This window comes from Botrytis deweyae (genome assembly GCF_014898535.1).
Source record: "Botrytis deweyae strain B1 chromosome Unknown BDEW_018, whole genome shotgun sequence".
In the NCBI taxonomy this organism is placed as follows: domain Eukaryota; kingdom Fungi; phylum Ascomycota; class Leotiomycetes; order Helotiales; family Sclerotiniaceae; genus Botrytis; species Botrytis deweyae.
Genome location: NW_024066225.1, coordinates 601,559 through 627,302, shown reverse-complemented (window position 1 = coordinate 627,302; position 25,744 = coordinate 601,559). Strand labels below are relative to the sequence as shown.

The window sequence follows — 25,744 nt, the reverse complement described above, 5'->3', positions numbered from 1 at the left end:
TGGTGTATATGATATGATGTGGTAGATATTTGCACGGGACAGGGATTATGGGATTGGTGTGAGATGATGATTGTGATTGGGTGGTTGGTTTGGGTGGTTGGATGGATGGATGGGCCCTGAATCTGGGGAAATGGATGGTTGATGGTTGGGTTGGGTTGATGAATGATGGGATGATGGGTTGTATGATAGATTGATAGATTATGTATGTATATATGTATGTATATAGAGAAGAAAATTGATGGATGTATATATGTATGTATGTATATATGTATGTGTAGAAAAGGAAATTAATGGATGTAGTAATAGGATGATACGATTGTGATGCAGATTAATAAATGTATATATAGAAACTTGTAGCAATTGGGGAAGTGCGAGAAGGAGGATTAGATTAGAGGGTATGGGATTTGGAGTGAGATGGAATGAGATGAGATGGGATTGATCATGTTGATGAGAATGATTTGTGTGAGTGTGTGTGATATATTAATAGGAATGGGACTGGGGAATGTTTTGATGGGATTGTTTTTGATGTGTGTGGTGTTGTATTTGAAATTTAGTTTGGGATGAATAGTCGACAAGTACCGTAGATAGATACGATATCGTATTTGAAGTTTTAGTAAAGAACACCAGAACTAGATGTGTGTTTATATGGATATCTGTTTTGAAGTCGACGATCGTATTTGAAGAGTTGGGATGAAGTGTAGAAGTGTAGAATTACCCAGGTAGTAAATATCGTTTAGAGCTCGAGTAAAGAATTAGACCTGTGTCTACATGGATAGATATCCGATTTGAAGTCTCTAATCGTATTTGAAGCTCTAGATAGATATCGTATCGTGTCGTATCGTATCTGAAGCTCTAGTGAAGAATCAGATGGGTGTCTAATGGACGCGATGAGTAACCTTACACCAAAGTAATGAAATCGGAAAACTCTGGTATGAATACGAGATGTGTATCGTGATGGAGAAAGTAACCGCCGCTCGCTAGATAAATACTCCGGTATACGATATATTATGTGTGTATGTAGCTACTAGGTACTCGTATGCAAACTGCACATCAACTCGGTTTAACCCCTATGCTATGGCGTTTTTCTTCCATTGTTCCTAGGTAGTGAGCATTAGTCAGGAACTTTATGAAATTCTCCTCGTCTTCTCGTGAGTCTCCTCGTGAGCGTGTTGGTTCTCCAGTCTTGACCCCCGAGCCCCCTTATTAACATCATTATTAATTCAGTTTCTTCAGATCTCTATAGCTCTTCCCTCCCTAGTCCTCATTATTTCATGTGGTAGCGGAGATGGCACTCAGTAGATACTACTCCGTAGATAGCTCCCTAGGTAGTCGTAGTTTCAACTCCACATGTTAGAAATTTTAAGGTGATTTGATATTGAATTGAGTGGATGATTGGATCGTGGACCTAGTAGGTTAGATGTGACGAATGGGAACGACGGAATGAGATGTCTGATGGGGGGAGAGCGTGATGATTTGTTTATTATTAGCATCATCTCCTTCTAGCTCACAGTTCATTAGGTTTGAAAGTAGCAGCGGGTAGATGAAGTGGATCGATTTAATATAAAGACCTACGGAGATGGTACGGAGGAGTGGTCATTAGGGTTATGGATATGTGAACTTTCGGTCCCTGGCATCTCTTTCTTTTTTTTGTCCTTCTCGTGACATTTACCTGGTGATGCTTTCATTTTTCCTTCTCGTCGTGACTGTGACTGTGATTGTTTGATTATGATGACCATGCATCAACGCCAGTGAAAGCAGAGGAAAGGAGAGATTCCCGTTTGTTGCTATATGGGAAATTTCCCTTGGCTTGGCTTTCTAGTATCTAATTATCTTACTTGACCTGACCTGACCTTGCCTTGCCTTGCCTTGCATTTTATCCGTATTCCCTCCACCCTTCTTGAATCTTCTACCCTTCTACCTTTCACTCTTTATCATCACATCCATCCATCCATCTATCCATACATACATTCATATATTTTGTTCTTTTATGATCTGCCAAGCGTTGCTATGAATGACCTGGCCAATACCTTCTTCGACTTCTTTTCATTCCATCTACTCTTCGAGCCATAGTCAGAACATATCCTTCCCTCACGGCGACTAATCATCGTTATACGAGAAAGATTCGTGTGATCATTGGACCTTTTTCTATTTTCTCGTTTCTTTTACTCGATGCTCTACTCGTGCTGGTGTTAACTTTGATTTTTATGTTGTTATTTACATCTTCCAAATATCATCAAAGTCTTCTTCATCAAGGGGCAACTCCACAATACAATATCCCTTAAAGGCCAGCAAGCCATTTGGTCAATTCTTTCGTGCATATCGGGGATCACAACAGATTGAGGGGGGATAATAGGGAAACCCCAAAGGAAAAAAAGAAAAAGAGGAAATTACCAACGGCAAGAGAATTCTACAGATGATGCCGCTTCGAAACTGCAGCGAGAAAGAATTATTACATACATTATTATCGTATCTATTCTAATCATTCTGCAACATCTTCTCTCGTTGTTGAATACTATCGCCCAAAGTTTATTAAGAAGAAAAAAAAAGCCAACAAGATCCCATTTCATTCATTCAATCATTCAAGCAATCCAACCTCCAACCTCCAATCTCCAATCTCCAATCTCAGATCTCAGATCTCAAATTTGCTCATTCGAAATACATTCATTTTAACTTGCGTTACATCCAAATCATAAACGCTAATTCACTCCTTCATTTTACTGGTACGATTCGATTCAATTCAATTCAATTCAATTCAATTCAATTCAATTCAATTCAATACCTACATATTCAATACAATACCATTTGTCATTTCCAAGCTTTTTCTTAACGACTTCGCTCTTTCGACTTTCAACTTTCAACTTTCGACTTTCGACTCTCAAACTTTGGAACCTTTTGAACTTCCAAAACTTATCATACACGGCCCGTCACCATCTCCTTACTTTATCGCATATATTCGAATCCACATCTACCAGCTCCAGACCCAACATTTTACGAGAACTTTGACTGCGCCTCCTCCTCATTCACTAACATCTCTCAAACGTTTGATGTTCCCTTGATCATATCTACGGCGGCCACAACGTCTTCTCTACTGTGAATCAACAATACAAGACCAACAAAGGATCGCACATTGATTACAAAATATAACACAAGATTTCTGGAAATTATCTACAAACTCATGGGAAGGATAGAACAATTTGGACAGAGGAAGTCATCCACCAACCGGCGATATGGCTAACAGACCCAATTTCATTGACCTCCGGTCACAATCGTATGGGGCAATGGGTGGTAGCAGTAATGGTTTACCATCCCCATCACTGCGCTCATTACCTTCCCCCCGTTTACACGTAGCTGGAGATATTCCACCCGAACTTTCCCCTTTGGATGCGTTCGCGGCGCAAAGTCGACTCTTGGCCAGACAGTTGAATGAAAGTACAAATGGAGGAAAGCGCATAAGTCGTCTGCCACCACTTACAATCGCGAACTCTCTCGGCCAATCTCGCCTCGGAAGTTTACGATCTGCCTCTGCCGAAAGACTGGCAGATTCCCCTCTGGCCCAATTGTCTCCTACAGAATCTCCTGCTTCTGCTGGCCCGGGACAACAGTTGACAGAGGTCGAGGCACCTATATTCAGACCAATTTCGGTGCATCCTGAGGTGGGAAAGATTCCAGATACTCCAGCATTCGATGTAATTCCCGAGAAGGAAGATGGATTTCGAGGCAGAAGACCACCCCCAAGTCCGACTCCGAGGGAACCACAGAGCATGTTTGGAGCTAGAAGGGATCTTTCGCCAGCGCCCATAGATCAAGATCCTCGTCAACTTCAACACAGACCTGGAAGGTCACCATCTGATGCCCCGTATCGGGGACGTTTGTCTCCACAGCCATCTCGTTCGCCTTCAGCTCCACATCAGGGGCGTAACAATCTTAGACCAGAGCGTTCTCCTTCTGCTCCTCATAATGGACCTGGCAGATCACCTAGACCGGGTCGTTCGCCATCTGGCCCTCACAATGATCGAGCACTTAGGCCCGAACGTTCGCCATCCGCTCCTCAACAACGTATGGGTAGGCCAGGTCGATCTCCTTCAGACGGTCCATATAGAGGGCCACGTTCACCCAGACCTGGCCGATCTCCTTCCGATGCCCCATCTCGACCTAGCCAGGAATCGATGCGCCAGCGAGCACTTAGAGGACCCGATGGCTCTTTAGCTGTAGGTGGTTATGGCCCAAGAGCTTTGGCACCACCACGAGCACCATTCGCGCAAAGAGCTCCTAGCTCCAGATCTATGTCAATGGAGAGCTCAGATGATGACCACTCACTATCACACGATTCTCCTCAACGCAAACTTTCTTCAACAAGTGCCATGTCAAGCACACCAAACTCTCCTTCTTTCAACTCCTCAGTACCACGATCTCCATCTGTGAGCTCCGACTATTCTGTAGACCACACACATCTACCCAGACCTGCATTCAACTTCTCTCGGCCAATTAGTAGATCTAGTAATCACCCAATGGAAGACAAACCAACAATACCTTCCCGACAGGCATCTTCTGACAGCCAGCCTTCATTTATTCTCACGGATGATACTGCTCATACCCCTGTGAGTATGCATAGTGAGGGATTCCCGGATCACAACCTTATTATGGAGGGAGCTGCACCATCCTATGTATACTCGACGTTTAATCTACCTAGAGGCAAGATGTTACAAAGAAATTCGGCAATTTTTCAAGAAGGTCAACCGCAAGCTCAATTTGTCTTTGAGCAACAACCCCCTGCCTTCCTGGGCAGTAATCCAACGATTGAAGGAGGACCTCCGCCATCACCTCCATCTCGACCATCGACTTCTTCCAGACCAGATATCTCACATTTACGTCCTTCCCTAGAGCAGGGCTCGGAACCCACAACATTGGCCGAAAGAGGACGAAGCTTAACAGACCCTAGTCATCTTCCATCACCTTTCGACGCACCCCCCACCTTACATAAAGATGGAACGCAAAAGGACAACCGCGCACCATCGATTGCCTCTTCAAATACTACAATAAAAGCTCGATCGCAACATTCACTAGCTCCATCGGCTGAAATGTCTGGAGAAGAACATGTTGCGAAAGCTATCGAGTATCATGAAGCTGGTTCTCTAACCAAATCTACCTATCATTTACGTCTTGCAGCCAGGCAAAATCATCCTACGGGTATGCTTCTCTATGCACTCGCTTGTAGACATGGTTGGGGTATGCGACCTAATCAGAGAGAAGGTGTAGCTTGGCTGAGAAAAGCTGCGGATTCGGCTAGCCTTGAGGTTGCCGATGATGAGGATACGGCAAAGGATGGAAAAGCTGTCGATGTTTTGGAAAGGAAAACTAGAAAGGCCCAATTTGCGCTTAGTATTTATGAATTGGGAGTCAGTCATATGAATGGTTGGGGTATTGAACAGGACAAAGTCCTTGCATTGAGATGCTTTGAGATTGCTGGATGTGAGTTTTATCCTATTTTTGAGTTGGTGCAAATGAAAATTGAGACAAGGTACTAATATTTTGAATAGCTTGGGGTGATGGCGATGCTTTGGCTGAAGCGGGATTTTGTTACGCGCAGGGAGTTGGGTGTAAAAAGGACCTTAAGAAGAGTGCCAAGTTTTATCGGGCAGCGGAAAGCAAGGGGATTAGTATGATTGGGAATAGTTGGTATGTTTTCTTCTCTTTCACATCTAGGATGCGATATCTGCGGGTGCAAGCGCGCAAAGATATTGGAGTCAAAGTGGATCAAATATTGAATATATCTAACGCAAAGCAGGATCTACAAATCTAAATACAATGATGATGGAAAAGACGATGTCAGTGGTTCGCCGAATGGAAAAAAGGGTGGAAAGGAAGGTCATAAGAGACATCTTTTCGGAAGGACTAAGTGAGATTCGTGGAAAGATATGAAGTGCTAGTGGAGCTTAGTGTGGATACTGTTGATATTTAGGGAAAGGCTTCCATGGAGGCAGGATAAATATTTGAGGGGTTTTCTTTGAGTTCTTTTTTCTCTTCTTCTTCTTCTTCTTCTTCTTCTTCGTCATCTTCTTTTAAGCATTTCTTGTGTCTGTTTTTTTATTTCTGCTTCTTCACGGCGAAGAAAAGTGAAAATACCTAGGGAAAAGGGGATTGTTGGTACATTAATGATTCTGCTTTACTTGTTCGTGTTTCTTTTCATGTAAGGCGTTCGTTCACATACCATTTTTAGTAGTCTGATTCATCATATGGGCGGGCTGGGCGTTTAGGTTAGGTTTTGGATTCCTTTCAATGGATGGATGGATGGATGGATGGTTTGAAAGGAGGAAAATTTGAAAATAGGAGGGGTCTGGAGGGGGCTGGGAGGGATTGCTGGATAGAGTGGTTGGGATGGGGGAGATGGGGGTTGGATGTGTTGTGTTGTGTTGTGTCGTTTGTGTATTGTAGTGTAGTTTAGTACAGATGTATGGATCTTGTATGGATCTTGTATGTGTACTGTGTATTGTGTACTGTGTATTGTATATTATTTATATACAATATGTATGTATGTATGTATGTATATGTATGTATGTATGTATGTACTTAACGTTAGCGTGGGGGCTGTGAAGTAGAGAAGTGTGATGAAGTGTAGTGTAGCGAAGTGGAAAAGGAGAATGAACAGGGAGAAATAGAATAGAGATATCAAATGATTCTTATTTTTTCTTCTTTCTCTTTACTGATTTTCTTTTCACTGATTTTTTTTTACTGATTTTTTTTTACTGATTTTTTTTTACTGATTTCTTTTTTTACTGATTTCTTTTTCTTTCTTTTATTTTTGTAAAAAAAATGGAAATGGAAATGGAGATGGAGATGGAGATGACTACTTTAAGATCGCTTGTGAGGTTTGGGGAGGTGTAGGGAGTACCGGAATGAGTGTATGGGGGATTGTGGTTGTGAATTGTGAGTTGTGGGTTTGGGTTTTGGGTTTATAAGTTCTTTTGCAAGGGGAGTGAGTACTGGTATTATAAGTTAGTGTGTGGGGGATTATGGGGGATGAGGGGGTGTCTAGTTTGTTGGTTTTTGGTTGTTGGTTGTTGGTTGTTGGTTGTGAGAGGGGAGAGGGGAGAGGGAGGGAATAGAATAGAATAGATAGAATAGTCATTATGATCAAGAGTAGGCATCTAGGTGAATAGGTAGGTATGAAGCTTGCGAAACTAGGTAAGTAGTAATCTAGTAATCTAAATAAGGAAGGGTATATATACTACAAGACAAGCAACCATTCACACAATATCCTTTTCAAAATCAACCAGCTTCAATTTCCGCGCATCCTTGAAATGATACTGCGCCACTTTACTCCTGACCAGGAATCTCGCCGCCGCACTATCTCTCTCGAGCGTGACGTATCCACCCGAGCCACTCTCATCGGCTTCCAATAATCCGTTCAACAGCTGTTCGGCCAATTCGCGCATTTCTGCGGCGGCGGCACGTGTTTCGTCCCATTCTTCTTCTTCTTCTTCTTCTGCTTCGTCCTCGTCGTCGTCTGGGTCGAGGGATGGTTTGGGACCCCAGATTTCGTCGATGCGACGCTGGCGCTTGTCCATGTTTGGGTTTTCCTTGGGCTTTTTGGGTTTTCCCTGCGTGCTGAAACCGGCGATGAGGGTTTGTGGAGTGATGGAGAGCATTTCGCCTACGATGGGGCCGCCGAGTTCTTCGGCGGCGAGCATGGATGCGAGATGTGTATCGATGAAGGAATTGAATGCGCGGATGAGATTGCCCGTTTCGGTGTCGTAGTGTGTTTTGCCTGTTTGGAAGGAGGATTGCAGCTCGGAAAAGATCTGGGAGGGAGATTTTTGGGTTTGTTGCGTGAGTTGGGTTGTGAGGGCGGAAATGCGCGATTGGAGCGCGGATTGGATGGAGAGGGCATCTTGGTGGTCGGATTTTTCTTTTTGGAGGAGCGTGGTGATGGTGGAGAGGTCATGTGAGCTGGTGGTGATGCATTCTTGGGTTTCTTGGATGCAGGATGTGGTGGTGCGGTGGGCGAGGAGGGCGGGGAGGACGGATTTGGGAGGTGGGAGGTAGGGGGGTGTGGCGGAGAGGGTATCGTATGCGTGTTTCAGAGCGCGGAGTTGGTGGAGGTGAATTTGGGGGTCTGGTGATGGTCCGGAAGATATGGGGATTGAGGTTTTTGCTCGGAGCTAGGGTGGATTGTTAGCTTGAGATTTTTTAGAAATCGATATGGTATGGAGTGGAAATTCACCTTTGCAAGTGCAGCTTCTTGCTCCTTGACTCGATCTTGAAGATCTTGGAGGGTTTGGTCGAGACGCGTTGTATATGCGGCGGAGATTCGAGAGTCTTGATCGATATCCATGGTCGATGGAGTGGGTAAGGGGTTACAAGTTTGATTTTTAACAAGTTATTGAAAATGTCTTGATTGATCCTCTCAATTGTCTCATTCCATTCTCGATCGACAGCCACTTGAGACAAGGAGCAGAGGTTGAAATGTAGCGTGTTTCGATTTGACAGCCAAAAACACGTGCAATGCTTTGATTTTATATGTGCACGGATATATTAAGTCGTGACAAGCAGACCAGTTTCTATTTTGAAGAAAAGGAGCGGGCCGAAAAGGGTTATTGAATGATATTATGTCAAAGATGCGGGAAGGGAAGGGTTGTTTGGTTGATAAATGATCAATATGACTCGTAAACCAGCTTATTAATATCAAATGGTATTGTTTCTTGCAATTCAATGAATGAGGTGAAGTTATCATCATTCCCGCGTCACTCTGAAATTTGCTATGCGTGCCCAGGTGAAGTATGAAGTTGATGTAAAGTTGATGTAAGCCTGGTAACCTTGAATCTCAGGCACAAATACACATCTTTTATGCAAGCATTAATCCAAACCTCCGCAGCAAAAGAGCAAAAGGCCTCAGACCAAACCGACAGCATAACTTTTTTGACGCTAGTGGAGCTTCCCTCGCATCTCAGATCTACCGCCCCAGTACCGCGTAAGGTTCTTTCTTGTTTGCTACTTTCTTTTGAAATATCTACCTACCTAGGTATTCTATCTAGCACATCTCTTTAAATCATCATCTTCTCATTCCCCTTCTCTCTTCTTCATTGAAATATCATCCTCTTCATCATCTTCATTATCGGAACGACTTCTTCAATTAAGTCGCTCAATCTATCTACGTAAACCACGATCCTCGGGAAATAAAGATCTACGCGATTTTCAACCTCTCTGAATTTCACCTCCATCTACCCTTTGTCGCTTCTCCATCTCCATCTCCATTTCCATCTCCTGCAACTTTCGATCCAACACGCAGCAAGCTAAACAATCATCGGAATTGAAAACTGGGAACGCAAACCAGTACTTTTAAAGAAAAGCATCAAGACAACGATAACTTGGAATCGTTGGTGGAAAAGCTTAAGGTTTGAGGATAGGTCCCTAATACTGCTTTTTTCTTCCCCAAAAATAAGAGGATTCTTCAAAATCAGTTATCTTCACCTCCAAAACCCTCACATCCATCACAATCACAGAAATTATTCGCCCTCCTTCCAACTTCCAAGAAAATCCCTTTCCAGAGTTTGCAGGTCTATTACAAGTTGTTGTTTTACACCACATCTGCTTCCTCCCCTATCGACATATCTTCTCTTATTCGCAGTCCCCGTCAAAGCACACGCTCCATTCCCTGCTTCCTCCGACCCCAACACCAGCACGTTTTCCTTCGAAGACTCTTCTGGTGTACATAAAAAGCGATCAATCCAAATAGTCATTTGACTTATCTTCCAATCCCGTTCCGATCACTATTCAACTTAAAGTGAAGCAAATACAAAAGAAGAGATTAACCAAATAGCAATCGAAAATGTCGGCCTCACCTACAACAGCTCCCACTCAATCTACAAAACGTCCTCTTGAGGATCCATCATCCCCTTCTGCACCAAGCGATCAACCAGATGCCAAGCGTCCTGCTTTAGATAAGATTGTAAAGGGTGAAGATGATTCAGAAAAGAAACCATCGGTTATCGAAACCGAGCTCCCAGTCCTCACCAATCCAAATGGAGATGCGAAACCTGATGAAGCCAATGGAGTAAAAGAAGAAGTGAAGGATGCTCAAGGAGATACCGAGGTCGTTGATGCTCCTACTACTGAAGCAACACAACCAATTCAAACAACGGTTCCTACTAAAACCGAAGGCACTTCCTCTGGAAATGCTCTCCCACACGACGAAAGTGGATGGATACATGTTCGATCCGTAATTACAAGTGCCGAAGCTGCTACCGTCATTGGCAAGGGAGGAGAAAATGTCTCCTTGGTCCGAAAGCTTTCTGGTGCAAAATGCACAGTCAGCGATTATCAAAAGGGTGCAGTGGAAAGAATCTTGACTGTCAGTGGTGTTGTTGATGCAGTAGCCAAGGCATGTTTGCTCGTTTCGATATTTGAAGAAACATAACTAATTTTTGTAGGCATTTGGTTTGATAATTCGAACATTGAACAACGAACCTCTCGAAGCTCCTTCGGACTCTACCTCGAAGACATACCCTCTTCGCCTTCTTATTCCACATATCTTGATTGGTTCTATAATTGGTAAAGGTGGTGTTCGGATCAAAGAGATCCAAGAAGCTTCTGGGGCTCGTTTGAATGCTTCCGATTCGTACCTTCCACTCTCAACTGAGAGATCACTTGTTGTTCTTGGTGTTGCAGATGCCGTTCATATTGCAACCTATTATGTTGGAAGCACATTGTTTGAACAATTGACAGAGAGATTCGGTGGTCCCGCTGCATCTGCTTATGCATCAAGAAGTGGTGGACCTGCAGGTGTGGTCCCAGGTGGTATGCAGGTTGTTCCATATGTTCCACAACCAGCTGGTGGAAACTATGGTCACCCTGACAACCATCGTCGTTCTGACCGTGGATCTCACCATACTCCTGGAAACAGCTATGCCCAACCATACGGTCAAGGACAGGCACCTCACCAACAGCCAGCTGCTGCTGCACATTACGGTGGACACGCTTCACCAGCCGTTGGCGGTTATGGTGGAGTGGGCCCACAACAACCACAACAAGCTGGCCACGCTGTTCCTCAACCACATGGTGCTACTGGCCCACAAGGTCAACCTATGCCAGGTGCTATCCCTGGTCAACCCTTAACACAACAAATCTTTATTCCAAATGATATGGTTGGAGCTATAATTGGCAAAGGCGGTGCCAAGATTAATGAAATCAGACAACTCAGTGGTAGTGTCATTAAGATCAATGAGCCGCAAGATAATTCAAATGAGAGACTGGTTACAATTACAGGAACGGCAGAGTGTAATCAAATGGCCTTGTAAGTTTCCTCTTCTTTTAACTATATTTTTTATGTTACTAATATATGAATAGATACATGCTCTACTCAAGGCTAGAGAGTGAACGTCACAGAGCTTCAAGCTAAATTTAAGCTGATATATGAAAAGGGTTAGATATGGGCAAGGAAAAGGAATTCCTTTGGCAATATGTGCTATTAACAATCAGAAATGAATCTTTTTATGGATGTTAATGGCCTGGTTGGCGGAATGGTGGCTTGCTTGCTTTTTCATGGCGTATATTTCCCTTGGGAGTGAAAAGATCTCTCTAAGCAATTGATAAAAAAAGTTAATGATGGGACAATGAGATCCTGATTGATTGATGGAAATCTGACCCGCGATGGAATCAAGTGCATGGAAACGAGAATGATGGGAAAGATGCTAATAGGGAAATTGGTATGCAAGGAAAATCATGATGGATGATAGGCTAGGGTGATATGAATTGTGAAAAATTGCTATATTATCATGATATGAGGTTCTCTTGATTGTGTTTGTGGGATTAGAGAAGCATTTGAAATTGAGGTGAGCTGAGGTGAGGTCAGGTGAGATGGAATGATGATGTATAGATGGGATGGATTTGTGATTTGGTGATACTTGAATTATATAATTGTTTGCTGTGTTGTGTTGTGTTGTGTTGTGTTTAGTGATCTTGTGTATATGATCTTTTGCCATATGGGTTGGATCACTAATATCTATTGATTTGATGATTTCTAGGAGATATCTAGTGAGTGAGTGAGTTTGAGTGAGTGAGTTCGGAAATCAGAGTGTACTTACGAGTTGATGTGATCTGAGCTGCTGACATCATAAGTGCCGTGTTCGTGTTGGGTGGGGTAACTAAGTACCTAGGTAGGTCGGTAAGGTAAGACTTCAGATATGTTAGCTGCTGGCTTGTCACTATAGATTTTTATTATTTATTATCTATCATATAACTCTTGGTATAGATAGATGTATTGAGCACAGAATTCTATTCTTGTTTCCGATTTCCATTTCGTCTTCGGCTTCGGCTTCGGTTTTGATACTTTGTTTGCACTTGGATAACGTTATAACCCGGACGGTTTGGACATCTTGAAAGATCTATACGTGCAAGTACGAGAGGGTTGGTGGATAAACGTATTGGGGATATCGATACAGATTCGATCATAGCTACGTGAGTTAGGGAATAAGAAAATAGTGTCGAAATGGCTATGCGGTCGGTGGTTAGTGAGTCTGGGTATGATGGACCGGTCACGGAAATGGTGAGGATTGGGTTGAGAGGGGAGATAGGGGGAGGGGATTTGGAGGGGGACGGGGAGGGAGACGCGGGAGAGGCGGCGAGGATTTGTAAGTGTGTTTTGTTTTTCTGGAGGAGGGGTATTGGGGATGAGATACATGTAAGCTGGTTGTGTATGGGGATGGATCTAAGAAGGGTATTGCTTCAAGTGGGCAGTACGGTTTGGATATTTGGTATTAGAGTCCAGAGGTGAGAACTTAGAAGTGAGATTGACCGGATGGGAGGTAAGTGATCACGAGTGTGTTAGATCCGGTTTGGAATGAGGGGAATGGGGATAAGGATAGGGTGGGGAGTAATTGAATGGCTTGCTTGGATTCAAACTTGTCACGGTTCGATTTCGGCTTTATGGAACGGATAGATGGATGAATGGCTGAATGGAAGGATGGACGGAGAGAATTCAAAGAATCAGACTAATCGATATAACCTATATAGGGCGTGAAACTCTAGATACAATTGCGGCCCAAAAAGGATGTACAAATTCTTATTACGGCGGAACATTGGAGGATGAGGGAGTGTTGATTTGGTGTATTGGTTTGTTTTCCCCTTTTATTGCTTCTTTTACTGATTTTGACTACGTTGAGAACTCTCCTGTCACTTATCGTTTGCTCTTTTTTCTCTTCATATCTATCCCCTCCATTCATGTCTTCCACTATCTTCCTACACAAGTTCAATTCTATCTATATCTATACTAACCCCCAATCCAAAGACTGGACATCCCTCGCTCTCCACAAAGCTTTTATGGATTCGCCAGCCTACCCAGCCTTTCTAGAAAACCTGCAGCCGATTATGGGCAGTGTGGAAATCATACACGCAAGCAAATTGGATGTTGCGGGCGCTATTGCAAAAGGAAATGCGGGGCAGAAGGGGGGAGTAATGGAAGTTGCTACGTTTTTTTGATGTGGAGGATGTTTTTCTTGAGGTGGGTGGTGTTTTATCATTATTTATCATTTGTTGTTTCCATCCAAATCCAAACCTAAATTTCGATGAATTGAAAGAAGAGTGAGAATAAGAGGATGAGAATCAGATCAAGTAGAAGACTAAGAGGAGTAAACAGGGAGTAGAAAACTTCAAAACGGCAATCCGCAAACTTCACTCGGAAAAGAAAATCGCGGGGTTTCTTGGCGTGATAGATTCCGGAGAGGTAATTGAGAAGATCGCTAAGAATAAAGAGACGATGGAGGAAGAAAAGGGGAAAGCTTTGATTATAATGATAGGGTGGGAGAATAAGGAGGCTCATATGGTGGGTATTCATTTATTACTTTGTAGTTTCTTTTTCGAATCTTGCAAATTTGAGGCCGGTTTTGATATAGTGGTGGGAGTCTATAGATGGGGAGATGGAAGAATTTTGGGGCTAATGTGAGATTTGAAATATAGGCATTTAGAGAGACAAAGGAATTTGCGGACACTATAGGATATTTGGGAAAGGGGACGAGTGGGGTGGACATGGTGAGTTTGCGTTTTTCTTTTTTTTTTGCTTCTGATCTTCTGGAGATGATAAGATGGGATGGGATGTGATGAGATGGGACGGGATGGGATTATGAGAGAGATTGTGAGAAGAGGGATAGGATATAAGAAAAGTATTGCAGAGTCGAGAGAAGAGATGGCTAACTCATATATATCAGTTCCATGTAGCATTTAAAAATGCATGAGTGTGCGATGCGGATTGATAGATATTTCTGCATTACAATCCAATTCATACAATCCAATACATACTCCCATATCCCATATCCAATATCCATACAAATATCCCTCCCTCAGTCTTCCATTTTGGGATTCTCAAAGTCAAATATGTATGGGTTGTTGAGTATCATATACATATATCAAACAATAACTCCTCAATATCCTCAAACCATCTTTGAATATGCTCTACTATGAGCTCTGTATTGAATACCTAATCACATGAACTGAGATTCTCATCTTATGTAATAAAAGAAGTCTTTAGTTTTTGCTCCGAAGTATAACTACTAAGTACCTACCTAGGTACCTCGTATATATATATGTTATATATAATATATATACGTTTAATAAAGTTCTCAGTAGATTTTCATATTGGGATTTGTTTTCTATCTATGATATGATGTGATATTATATCATATAAATCTTTTACAGATATGCTGAGATATATAATATTTCATCTTAATATATACTTATCATTTATCTATCTATCTATCTGTCTATACGAATTACTCTTAATAAATATAATATTATATTATATCTCCAATACCCACCTAGGTAGGTATGAATGTATAGATACCTAATATAACAATCAACTCCCGAGTAGTCAATCTCATTTCGTTGTATTCAGTTAGCCCTGGAGAATTTAGTTGTATATAAGGAGGAGGGGAGAGGAAAGAGATGAGAAGAAACTAATGAATGATAGATAGACGGTGGAAAACTGAATAGGAAGAGGTGCTGGGTGGGTAGGCGAGAGAGGGAGAGCTGGAATACGAAGAAGGGAAGAGCAGAGGATATAAAACTAGGAAGGATGAATCCGCGAGTGAGGAGAACGGCGCGAGGGCCATGGCGACTGCTACTTTTTTTCTAGGTGGGTTCAGGCTACGGGATTTTATTTTTACTTTGAGTGGGATTTTTACGGGAGGGTATTTTATGTCGACTTTAGGGCTATGTGCAGGGCTACGGGTAGGCGATTGCGACTTTACGGCTACTTTACTTCGAGGCAGTGCTACTTCTACTTCTACTTCTATTCCCATACTTACTCCCACTCCCCTCTATCTACACATACCCCCCCCCCTAATGCTCACTCGCTATCTCTCTTACACACTACACTACACTACACTCACTTCCATCCCATCCCATCCCATCCAAATCCAAAATCAAAATCAAATCAAATCCCATCCAAATCCCATCCAAATCCCATCCAAATCCCATCCAAATCCCATCCAAATCCCATCCAAATCCCATCCAAATCCCATCCAAATCCCATCCAAATCCCATCCAAATCCCATCCAAATCCCATCCAAATCCCATCCAAATCCCATCCAAATCCCATCCAAATCCCATCCAAATCAAAATCAAAATCAAAATCAAAATCAAAATCAAACTACCTACAATATACAATATACAATATCCACAATCCTCCCCAGCTCCCCAACCACCATACTCAACTTTCTACAAGTATCCCAACCTATCAAGATACTTTATATAGCTAATACCAGTATATCAATATCAACATCAACATCCACATCAACATCCACATCCATACACACGAGATTTCCTCAACCAACCAGTACTATAATTCTTTAGTATTTCTTTTATTATACTATACGAGCTTTTTCTCGGCCCTTCGTGGCTAAAAATAACTACAGCCTCGCTAGCACTCTCCGTAGTTATTTTAACACTACTCAAAACCTACGCCTACACTCGTACTACGCAGCTTTTAAAATCCTAATTAAAATATAAATTTTGAAGCTTTTAAAACTTTTAAAGCTATTCAGAGATTATAAGCTTTTTGGAGTGGTGGTCTGTGCACAGGCTTAAGTGGGGTATATTTAACCCCGAAGTTCGAATAATAATAATAATAATAATAATAATAATAATAATAATAATAATAATAATAATAATAATAATAATAATAATAATAATAATAATAATAATAATAATAATAATAATAATAATAATAATAATAATAATAATAATAATACAATATAACAATAATATATAATAATAATATAATAATAAATAATAATAATAATAATAATATAATAATAATAAGAATAATAATAATAATAATAATAATAATAATAATAATAATAATAATAATAATAATAATAATAATAATAATAATAATAATAAATAGATTTCGCTAGCCTCTCGCTTCTAGCTCGTATAAGGGCGCCGAAGGCGCCTTTAAGCCTAAATCTAATAAACTAATTCCCTTCTTATAAATCTAATCTCTATTTTATAAATCTAATTCTTTTTTATAAATCTAATTCTTTTTTTAAATCTAATCCCCTCCCCTCCCCCTCCCCTTTCCCCTCCCCTCCTCTTTCTAATCCCCCTCCTCCCCTTTCTAATCCCCTCCTCTTTCTAATCCCCTCCCCTTTCTAATCCCCCTCCCCTTTCTAATCCCCCTCCCTCTCTCCCTCCTCTTTCTAATTCCCCTCCTCTTTCTAATTCCCCTCCTCTTTCTAATCCCCCTCCTCTTTCTAATCTCCCTCCCCTTTCTAATCCCCCTCCCTCTTTCTTAATCCTTATCTCTCTTATCACAAATCCCAAACCTCCAAACCAATCAAAAACATTTATTCCATTCTTTAAAATCTTCAATCTCTTCAAATCTTCAATCTATTCTTTAATCAATTATTTCTTTCATCAACTATAACTTATTAATATAAAAATTATATCATTAGAAAACTCTCAATTCAAAAAATATAAAGATATCAATCAATTACATTTCATATATCATTTATAATTACTATACCTATTAATAATACCTTTCTAATCTATTCCAATCTATTTCCTAACTTTTAATGTTCGCTATACAGAACATCAGTATTTTTTCTCAATCAATCAGCTTCCAATTATAAATCGTATTTTAAAATATGTATGTTAGGGATATACTCTACTATACTATACTATAATACTCTCCTCCTCATCTAACCTTACTAACTCCCCCCTCCTCCCCCCCCTTCCCATTTATTCTCTATGAACGTATAGCATCTGTCTCTCTAATTCTAATACGTATACCTATCCATCTCTCTCTTCATCTCATCATGCGTTTTCATACATATACACACATATACAAGCCAAGCACACACATACATATACATATACATATACATATACAAGCCAAGCACATACACAAGCACACTCTCACCCACCCACTCATTATTCATCAAATAAACAAAAAGCCTTAACGCAACATTTTGAAGACGCGAAGAATATCTTGCAGTGTTAGTGCATACCTACCTAGTATTCGAAGAGAAACCCAGAGGGAGAGAAAAGGAGGATGAGTTTTGAAGAAGCTAGATTAAACATTCGCATAGCCACCAGAAACAGTAATTCAAACTTCAGAAAAGCGAAGAAGATCACCCGGCCACTAAAGTTTCAAATAGACGTAGACCGGTATACAAATAAATATATTACACTCAAGCTTATTATACTTGGAAAAAATTACTTCCCCTCCAATATCATTAATTCATATTCATATTCATATTCATATTCATACCCATTCATCCAACCCAGAACCTCCCCAGACCGACCAACCCGAAACCAGCCTCATGCAATCCAATCCAACCAATTGATCATTTTTTTCTCAAAACATAACCTTATCATGATATCATTCGAACATATAGCAAACATTCAGCCCATCTCAAACTTTCACTTTTGTCATCCAACGCAATGTACAACGCCCACCCGCCATGCATGTCAATAGACTATTTAGCATGCGCAACGATTTCCGCATAAACATCATCCGGAATTTTCTTGATGATAGTAAGTGTAACTTCTTTAATGGTGTCCGCTTGTAAAGGAGGGAAAGATCTGAGAATCTTCGTAGGACTTTGATTTTCGTTAGTTGAATTCATATATAATAGAAGCAACCCCCAGAACTTACCTAGGAGAACTCATTATTGAATGCCTGAGAATAACGAGTTGTGCCACAATACAAAGAATATTGAGATGAGCACCGTAGGCAAATAAGAAATCCCAAAGACGAAGTACCTCGGGTAATGGGGGAGTACATGCGCATAGAGTGAGTACTGAAGGGAAAGCATAAATTTCTGCACTCATACCCTTTCCAATCAGATAAAGACTCAATTTTGGATCAACAATAGCTAGAACTTTATCCACTAATGCGAGTCCTTTATGGACACCATCCATAGCACCTCTCACATAACCAGGAACTTCGGTTGTTATGAAGCGATGAAAAGCAGCGAATGCTTCAGATTCGCTACGGGCAGCATAGAGAAAGGGTGCAGCGAGTACATTCATGCCTTGAACATATGTACCCGGTTCTCCAGCCCCGACATCAGAACCTTCCGTTGTTAAAGTCAGAGCACGAGCTCTAGATCTCATACTGGGTGATGATGAACCTCGTTCCGGAGAACCTTGAATAGCCGCGTCCATAATCTGTCTATTCTGTATATTTCTGTATTCTGCTCGCGCCTCTTTCGCATCGTGCAATCTCCATGCTACTGCATTTAAAAGTCGGATTAAGCTTGCTTCACTAACTCGACGTCGAAAAAGAGGATCGGTGGCTAGAGTTCGAAAGGTATCATTTCGAATTTTGGAATATGCGGGAGATGCACCGCGATGGATCAGAGAGAGATATGCGTCGGTTTCAAGGGTAGGTGCATTGAGTAATATAAGCCAGATGTAAATGCGCAAAGAGGACTATTGACAAATAAGTATTTGTTAGCAGAAGTGGTGGAGTGGAGGGGGAGGGATTGACAAACCATTCCATCGCTATCACTCTTGACCCCTTGATCCAATATCTTCAATCTCATACTCTCCAAACTTCCAATTATATCTCCATCGGGGGGGCCCTCTCTAAGTAGAAGATCCAACGACATACTTTCTGTCGCAGTAAGTTTTCTGTTTGATGTAGGGCGCCTCATGGAAGAAGTTGGGACTGGGACTATGTTCGTTACATCACTATTGGATCTTGCTCTGGAATGAGTTGTCGTTGAGGATTGTGTGGCATCTTTTGGCACGGGCGGAATAATCTTTTGCAAAGCTTGCTTATGTTGTTGTGAGATCAGGGATGGTTGATTGAATGATGAACCTAGAGTGTGCGCGGACTGTAATCTTCTTAAAGCTCGGCGGGGAGATGCTGGCGGATTGAGGGCAGAATGATTTGGAGGGGCCAGTGTAGGAAATTGAAAGGCGTCTTTGGTGGGGGATGAAGATGCCATTTTGCTATCGCATTGTTTGTTGATACGGATTGAGTGATGGAGTGAGGATAATAAATTCGATTGTTTGTTCGTGAGATCCAAAATGGTGAATATGATTACCTAGTATGTGAATATGATGATGTGAATACAATCAATCACAATCACATGAAGTATGGTATCGTTCTATCTTCTATTGTACTGTCTGTTATCAAATTGAGTTGTTGTCATGTCAGCAGAAGTCTGAGCGAGGAGTGAAGTCTGAAGTCTGAAGTCTGAAGTGTGAAGTGTGGTTAAAGTGAAGCTGGGGCTGGTAAACCGCGAATTTTCGTGATAATACTTATTATACATACATAACTTACGACAACCACAAAAACCTACCTACCTAATGTACAAACCTACAACGATATTATCAATTATCAACACTTCGTTCAGATGCTGATTGAAGTCGAATGACAATAATGTCCTTCTCACTGTCTTTCTGCTTTGACTTCAACCCAACAACATGTCGACAAGGGACCTAGGTACGGATACAGAGTCTGGAAGACCGCGAAAGGCCGCATGAAAATACCATCACGTGGTTAAATATCATGTGATATAGAATCAATCTTCCACTTCGACATGAGTCTTCAAATCTTGGAAATTTGGAGGCAAAAGAGGAAGCTTGATCGGATTTTGAATGCGTTCTCGACAATATCTCTCATCGACGCGGTGAATACTCTTTTATCAGCCCCAAACGCTCCATCCGCAGACCCTATTGTTAGGACTAACTCATATTGTATCTCCCAAGACATTTGGCTGACGGGAGGTTCCTTCACCCTCATCTCCGCGGGTTCTTGTTGGTAAGGGAAAGATACCATCTCCAGTCTGGTGGTCTCGATGTTCAATAATCAAAATACAATTTTGCACTCCATCCCATTTACAATATAGATCTCAGCTCAGAAATATTAGCTTTTAAGCCTCCAAGCCTTTCAAGCCTCCAGAATTTTGAAATTATCATGATGTCTGTGAGCTTTTCAAGCCTCTTCTCATCCTTATCGTATCTTATCGGATTGCGATCTTCATCCCTCCCATTGCATCATGAAGCAAAACGGTCATTGGGTGGACATTTCCCAATGGATAATCCGCGTGCTGCAACTTGCATGAACAAGGTTTGAGCTACCCTTGCCTGGCAATAGCCGAATCTACTGCTTGAAAGTTGAAAGAGACAGACAGCTTTGTGAAATTGTCAAAAATCATGAAGAGCTGATCTTTTATTTACTCCCTAGACAATAGACTCATGAGGAAATCAAGGAGAAAACGCCATTTCAATGATTCATTCCTTCATTTCTTTATTCAAACTCCCCTTTCCTCTTTATTCCTTGCCGCCAATGATTGGATAATGTACACAATAGAGTTTTCAGCTGTTCACATTTTCAAGATTCCAGATGGAAAGAAAGCTCTTTTTAATGCTTTCCTTTGTCTTCTTTTGGTCCCTGGAGATCTACGCAGTATCTCCTTCTTCGCTTGACACTAATTTATAATTTCGAAAAACTAGATCAATTTTAGCGAATTGCGTGCTCGGCAAATACGTCGACATGTTGAAAATATTCCCACCTCGCCCACTTCATCCACTACAAGTCCATTTATTTTGTTCCGGATTCACAAAGAGCTGTCCCCATTTCCCTTGGTTCCCTTGCTCTCCTTGGAGATTTCTACGGAAGATCTAGGCGGAAACTCTGTGTTCAACCAAATTAAGATCGGGGTAAAGAAAGCATAATTATGGTAACAATGGTAATGATGATTACATATCCACTAAAATGTGGTACATGTAACACTAGATCAACTTTGCCATGAAATAGACTGACAGGACAGTACGTAGTCTCGTAGTATACTACCGAGACTACCTATGAAAAGAAGAGAATTTTATGTTAGAGAAGAACTCCGCTCTGAGAAGAAATGGGTAAAAGAAATGGCTTGAGAAATGGCCAGAGTGTATTTCTAATCCCCCTCCCCCCTTGATAAATGACTTCCCCATATTATTCGTACACCGAATACCTGTGGTTACGTTTACACCCAAATCAATTCAAGACATTTGATGGTGAATTGAGGTTCAAACTTATACCCTTGGTCCCTTGGAGATTGAAGCGCTTTTTCTCGAGTCTAGAGTACCTACAGGACCTCTTCTTGAGTCTTGAGTCTTGAGTCTTGAGTCTCGATACATCTCAAAGTTGTAGGATACTCCCTACCCTGTTGTAGTTGTATCAAGAAAGAGTAGCCATCCGCTACTGCCATCTCCACGTCCCCATAACAAGAAAATCGAATTCTAGAAATTCAGAGAATACCAATTAAAATACATGCCAAACCCATTCTTAATAATTATCATTGGATTATTACCATAAGTAAGTACTTCCACCATTTTTAGATGTACATCCATCAAACCACTTTATATTGTACCCTTGTCAACTAATGCCATCTCTCCAGCACGATCCCGTCACCACGAATATCCTCTTCCATTTCGAGACAAATCTCCCGCAAGTCGTTCTAGCTTCACAGTAGTATAATATTAAAACCCCCAAACTCGAAGAATTTGCAAGCCCATTAGACTTGGCTTGACGTCTACTACCAAAGTATTTCAATTCAAAAAGCTCCAAATTCCGGATCAGCCTAAGGTTACACACAGGGATTCACTTATTTACCTGGTCGTTTCCTTTGCTCTTCTCTCTTCCATCTTATTCATCCACGAGCACGCAATACATTGGTGGCGCACCCCCAAATTTCAAAGAGGTCAATTGCTGAATGCCACTCTTGGATCACGTCTTACCTTTTCAAGTCTTTCGAGAACAAAAGCCTCTTTTTTTTACAATTAGAAATTGCACTATCTATTCCAGCCTTCGACCTGCATTTGAATAGTTCCGATGTAAGACAATTTTACTTTTCATTAATTCCCATTTTTCTTCAATTGTCAGATAAAATCATCTGATTTCGACCCGACTTTCTGGGAGCAGATACGGCTATATCAGCCCTGCATCCGCTCATAAAGTTACAGATTCTTGGATAACCATCTGGGAGTAACTTGCAGATCGCCTTGTCATATCTGTCAGGTCAGATCTACTGACACCCACCCTTTGCGGAATAGCCTTTTTCCTGTCCACTTAATCTTCCGCTCTCTCAGGTTTCACAGCCAAGTTGCTTTTTACCACAATGGCTGCTACCAAAGTTGGCCATGGATTGGCGAAGGTCCTTGGTATCAAACTCAACTATCGCGATGAACTCAACAGTCAGGAGATTCTACGAGGAGAGTCAGTCTTTTCCATTCAAACAGCCGATACATTCGTAGAGGAAGAACCTCGAAGTCTAGAATGGATCCAGGATACCCTTCCAAGTCGACACGATCTCGCCGCTTATGGCCGCTCGCTATTTCCATTTTTAAGTTGGATTGGCTGCTATAATCTGCAATGGTTGTTTGGAGATTTGGTAGCTGGTGAGTAGCACCGAATGCTTTCTGATGAGTCTGATGGTTAATGTCGATCAGGTATTACTATTGGTGCTGTCGTCGTACCTCAGGGTATGGCTTATGCTACCCTCGCTGAGCTCAAACCTCAATTCGGTCTTTACTCATCCTTCATGGGAGTTCTTGTCTACTGGTTCTTCGCTACGTCAAAGGATATCACTATCGGACCTGTTGCTGTCATGTCGACTCTCGTTGGTCAAATTTTGGTGAAAGCTGCTGTCACCCATCCTGATGTTCCTGGTCATGTCATTGCATCTTGTTTGGCTGTAATTGCCGGTTGCATCATCGCTTTTATTGGACTTATTCGATGCGGTTGGATTGTCGACTTGATTTCTCTCACTTCAATTTCGGCATTCATGACTGGTTCCGCTATCAATATTGCTGTTGGACAAGTTCCAACCTTGATGGGTATCACAGGCTTCAGCTCCAGAGCTTCAACCTATAAGGTTGTGATCAACACATTGAAGGGTCTTCCCAATACAAAACTTGATGCAGCCATCGGCTTGACAGCCCTTTTCCTGTTATATGCGCTCAGAGCTGTAAGTTGTGAACCTTTGCCAACACCTTGATCATTACTGATTATCATTTTTAGGCTTGTAATTATGGAGCTAAGAAGTTCCCAAACCACAAAAGAACATTCTTCTTCGCCGCAACTCTTCGAACCGTATTTGTCATTTTGTTATATACATTGGTTAGTTGGCTTGTAAACATGCATCATCGCAAAAAGCCACTCTTCAAGATTCTTGGTAAAGTTCCACGAGGATTTCAAAATGCTGCTGTGCCAGAAGTCAACTCTTCGATTATCAACGTCTTTGTAGGAGATTTACCGGCCACTGTCATCGTTCTCCTTATCGAGCACATCGCAATTTCGAAATCCTTCGGACGTGTCAACAACTATGTTATCAACCCATCTCAGGAGATGGTAGCTATTGGTGTCACCAACATCTTTGGTGCTTTCCTTGGTGGTTATCCAGTCACCGGTTCTTTCTCTCGTACAGCTATCAAATCGAAGGCTGGTGTTCGAACTCCATTCGCTGGTGTCATAACCGCTGTCGTTGTTCTTCTTGCTATCTACGCACTTACGGCAGTCTTCTTTTACATTCCAAGTGCAGCTTTGTCTGCAGTCATTATTCACGCTGTCGGAGATCTCATCACGCCCCCAAATACCGTCTATCAATTCTGGCGTGTATCCCCTCTCGAGGTTCCGATTTTCTTCGCAGGTGTCATTGTTACCGTTTTTACCACCATTGAAGATGGTATCTACGTAACCATTTGCGTTTCATTCGCCGTTCTCATTTTCCGAATCATTAAGGCTAGAGGACGCTTTCTTGGTAAAGTCAAGGTTACTTCAATCGGAGGTGAAATTGCCGAATATAGATCAGCACCTTTGGCCGACAATGGCACCTTCCCAAAATCTGATGCCACTCAATTCGAAGATTCTGGATCTCGAACAGTCTTCCTTCCTTTCGACCACGGTGATGGAACTAATCCAGAGGTTGATGTTCAAACTCCTTATCCTGGCATCTTCATCTATCGATTCTCAGAAGGATTTAATTATCCAAACGCCAATCACTATCTCGATCACCTTACCAATACAATTTTTGCAACAACCCGTCGAACCAACCCTGACCATTACGCTCGACCTGGTGATCGCCCATGGAATGACCCCGGTCCACGTCGCGGCAAAGCTCCTGAAGATCATAGCGACCGCCCTACCCTCAAAGCTATCATCCTCGACTTCAGCTCCGTTAATAATGTCGATATAACCTCCATCCAACAACTCATCGATGTCCGTAATCAACTGGATACTTATGCGTCTCCTTCAGTCGTAGACTGGCATTTCACCTCTATCAATAACCGCTGGACCAAACGTGCTCTCGTTGCCGCTGGATTCGGATACCCAACTCCCGAGGAAGAAGGATCACACCGCTGGAAGCCTATTTTCTCGGTTGCGGAAATGGGAGGTCAAGATAGTGCGGCAGCAGCAGCAGAAGCTGAAACCAACGAAAAAGAAATTAAGGAACAGCGAACGCGCGAACGGGATCTGAGAAATGGAGATCAAATTAGAGGAGATAGTGAGAGTGGAAGTGGCAGTGATTTAAAAGCTGTGTCGAAGAACGTCACGAGGTCGAGAACAGCTGTTGTTACCGGTCTCAATAGACCATTGTTCCACGTCGATCTTACGAGTGCGTTCCAGAGTGCAGTGGCTAATGTTAAAGCAAGAGAGGCGTTTGAGGAAAGAGGAGGTAGGGATACTGGGGTTGTGGCTTAAATTTTGGGGATTTCTGACGTTTTTGTTTTTGGATTGGTTACTTTTTTGGTCGTTTTGATACCACGAGTGCTTGGATATGATGATAAAATTATGGGGTTGCCAGGATGTTGGATGACTGGTCGGGCTGTTTCTATACGAAGTAATGGTCACGTACCGGATTTGCATTCACGTCCTTGAATAATACACAAAGATTTATTTCTGTGAAAATTCCCCCTTCGTGTTTGGTTTGCAACACGAAATCGTGATATTGAAGTTTTCCTTGCCGTCGTCGGCCTGTGTCACTTATATAGGCTCCGTCACTTATGCAGTTGCATGCTACGCCGCGAATTTATGATTCCATCAAGCCAAACGCACCAAGCCAGCTCGAGCATAGATAGGAATTCACTGTGCTAGATTTGTATGCTTTACAACTCTACATGCCAATGTCAACTTGTAGCGCAAAACACAAAAGGGCTGAGCTTGTCATACGCTTGTTCATCAGTCCAATAGTAAGTATCAATCTCCTCTTATCGAACAAAAAAAAGCAATTCCAACCGCTCTAAACATGTGCCGCAG

The 25,744-nt window shown here is 41.9% G+C and overlaps 6 protein-coding genes across 6 annotated transcripts; 4 read left to right on the top strand and 2 right to left on the bottom strand.

The window, feature by feature from the left end:
- Positions 1–3,227: 3,227 nt before the first annotated feature.
- Positions 3,228–5,900, top strand: EAE98_007670 (uncharacterized protein; the record flags this gene model as incomplete). Its single annotated transcript, XM_038955293.1, has 3 exons — positions 3,228–5,469; positions 5,538–5,676; positions 5,786–5,900. The coding sequence occupies 3 exons, from the start codon at positions 3,228–3,230 to the stop codon at positions 5,898–5,900; spliced, it is 2,496 nt and encodes an 831-aa protein (XP_038808471.1).
- Positions 5,901–7,244: 1,344 nt separating this feature from the next.
- Positions 7,245–8,332, bottom strand: EAE98_007669 (uncharacterized protein; the record flags this gene model as incomplete). The annotated part of the gene is made up of 2 exons (XM_038955292.1): positions 7,245–8,159; positions 8,222–8,332. 2 exons carry the CDS (start codon positions 8,330–8,332, stop codon positions 7,245–7,247), a joined length of 1,026 nt encoding a protein of 341 aa, XP_038808470.1.
- Positions 8,333–9,826: 1,494 nt separating this feature from the next.
- EAE98_007668 (uncharacterized protein) lies at positions 9,827–11,395 on the top strand (the record flags this gene model as incomplete). Its single annotated transcript, XM_038955291.1, has 3 exons — positions 9,827–10,390; positions 10,428–11,290; positions 11,344–11,395. 3 exons carry the CDS (start codon positions 9,827–9,829, stop codon positions 11,393–11,395), a joined length of 1,479 nt encoding a protein of 492 aa, XP_038808469.1.
- A 1,089-nt stretch (positions 11,396–12,484) lies between these two features.
- On the top strand, positions 12,485–14,475 carry EAE98_007667 (uncharacterized protein; the record flags this gene model as incomplete). The annotated part of the gene is made up of 6 exons (XM_038955290.1): positions 12,485–12,626; positions 13,009–13,107; positions 13,283–13,463; positions 13,624–13,816; positions 13,951–14,022; positions 14,199–14,475. 6 exons carry the CDS (start codon positions 12,485–12,487, stop codon positions 14,223–14,225), a joined length of 714 nt encoding a protein of 237 aa, XP_038808468.1. The 3' UTR covers positions 14,226–14,475.
- A 3,494-nt stretch (positions 14,476–17,969) lies between these two features.
- On the bottom strand, positions 17,970–19,448 carry EAE98_007666 (uncharacterized protein; the record flags this gene model as incomplete). Its single annotated transcript, XM_038955289.1, has 3 exons — positions 17,970–18,093; positions 18,149–18,927; positions 18,990–19,448. The coding sequence occupies 3 exons, from the start codon at positions 19,446–19,448 to the stop codon at positions 17,970–17,972; spliced, it is 1,362 nt and encodes a 453-aa protein (XP_038808467.1).
- Positions 19,449–21,763: 2,315 nt separating this feature from the next.
- Positions 21,764–25,399, top strand: EAE98_007665 (uncharacterized protein). Its single transcript, XM_038955288.1, has 5 exons — positions 21,764–21,805; positions 21,888–22,323; positions 22,543–22,887; positions 22,939–23,456; positions 23,510–25,399. Exons 3-5 carry the CDS (start codon positions 22,608–22,610, stop codon positions 25,187–25,189), a joined length of 2,478 nt encoding a protein of 825 aa, XP_038808466.1. The 5' UTR covers positions 21,764–21,805; positions 21,888–22,323; positions 22,543–22,607; the 3' UTR covers positions 25,190–25,399.
- Positions 25,400–25,744: the final 345 nt, after the last annotated feature.

Coding starts and splice junctions, on each gene's coding strand:
- EAE98_007665 (XM_038955288.1), top strand. CDS start 22,608: ATGGCTGCTACCAAAGTTGGCCATGGATTGGCGAAGGTCCTTGGTATC. Junction 22,888..22,938: donor GTTTGGAGATTTGGTAGCTG/GTGAGTAGCACC, acceptor AATGTCGATCAG/GTATTACTATTGGTGCTGTC. Junction 23,457..23,509: donor TGTTATATGCGCTCAGAGCT/GTAAGTTGTGAA, acceptor TATCATTTTTAG/GCTTGTAATTATGGAGCTAA.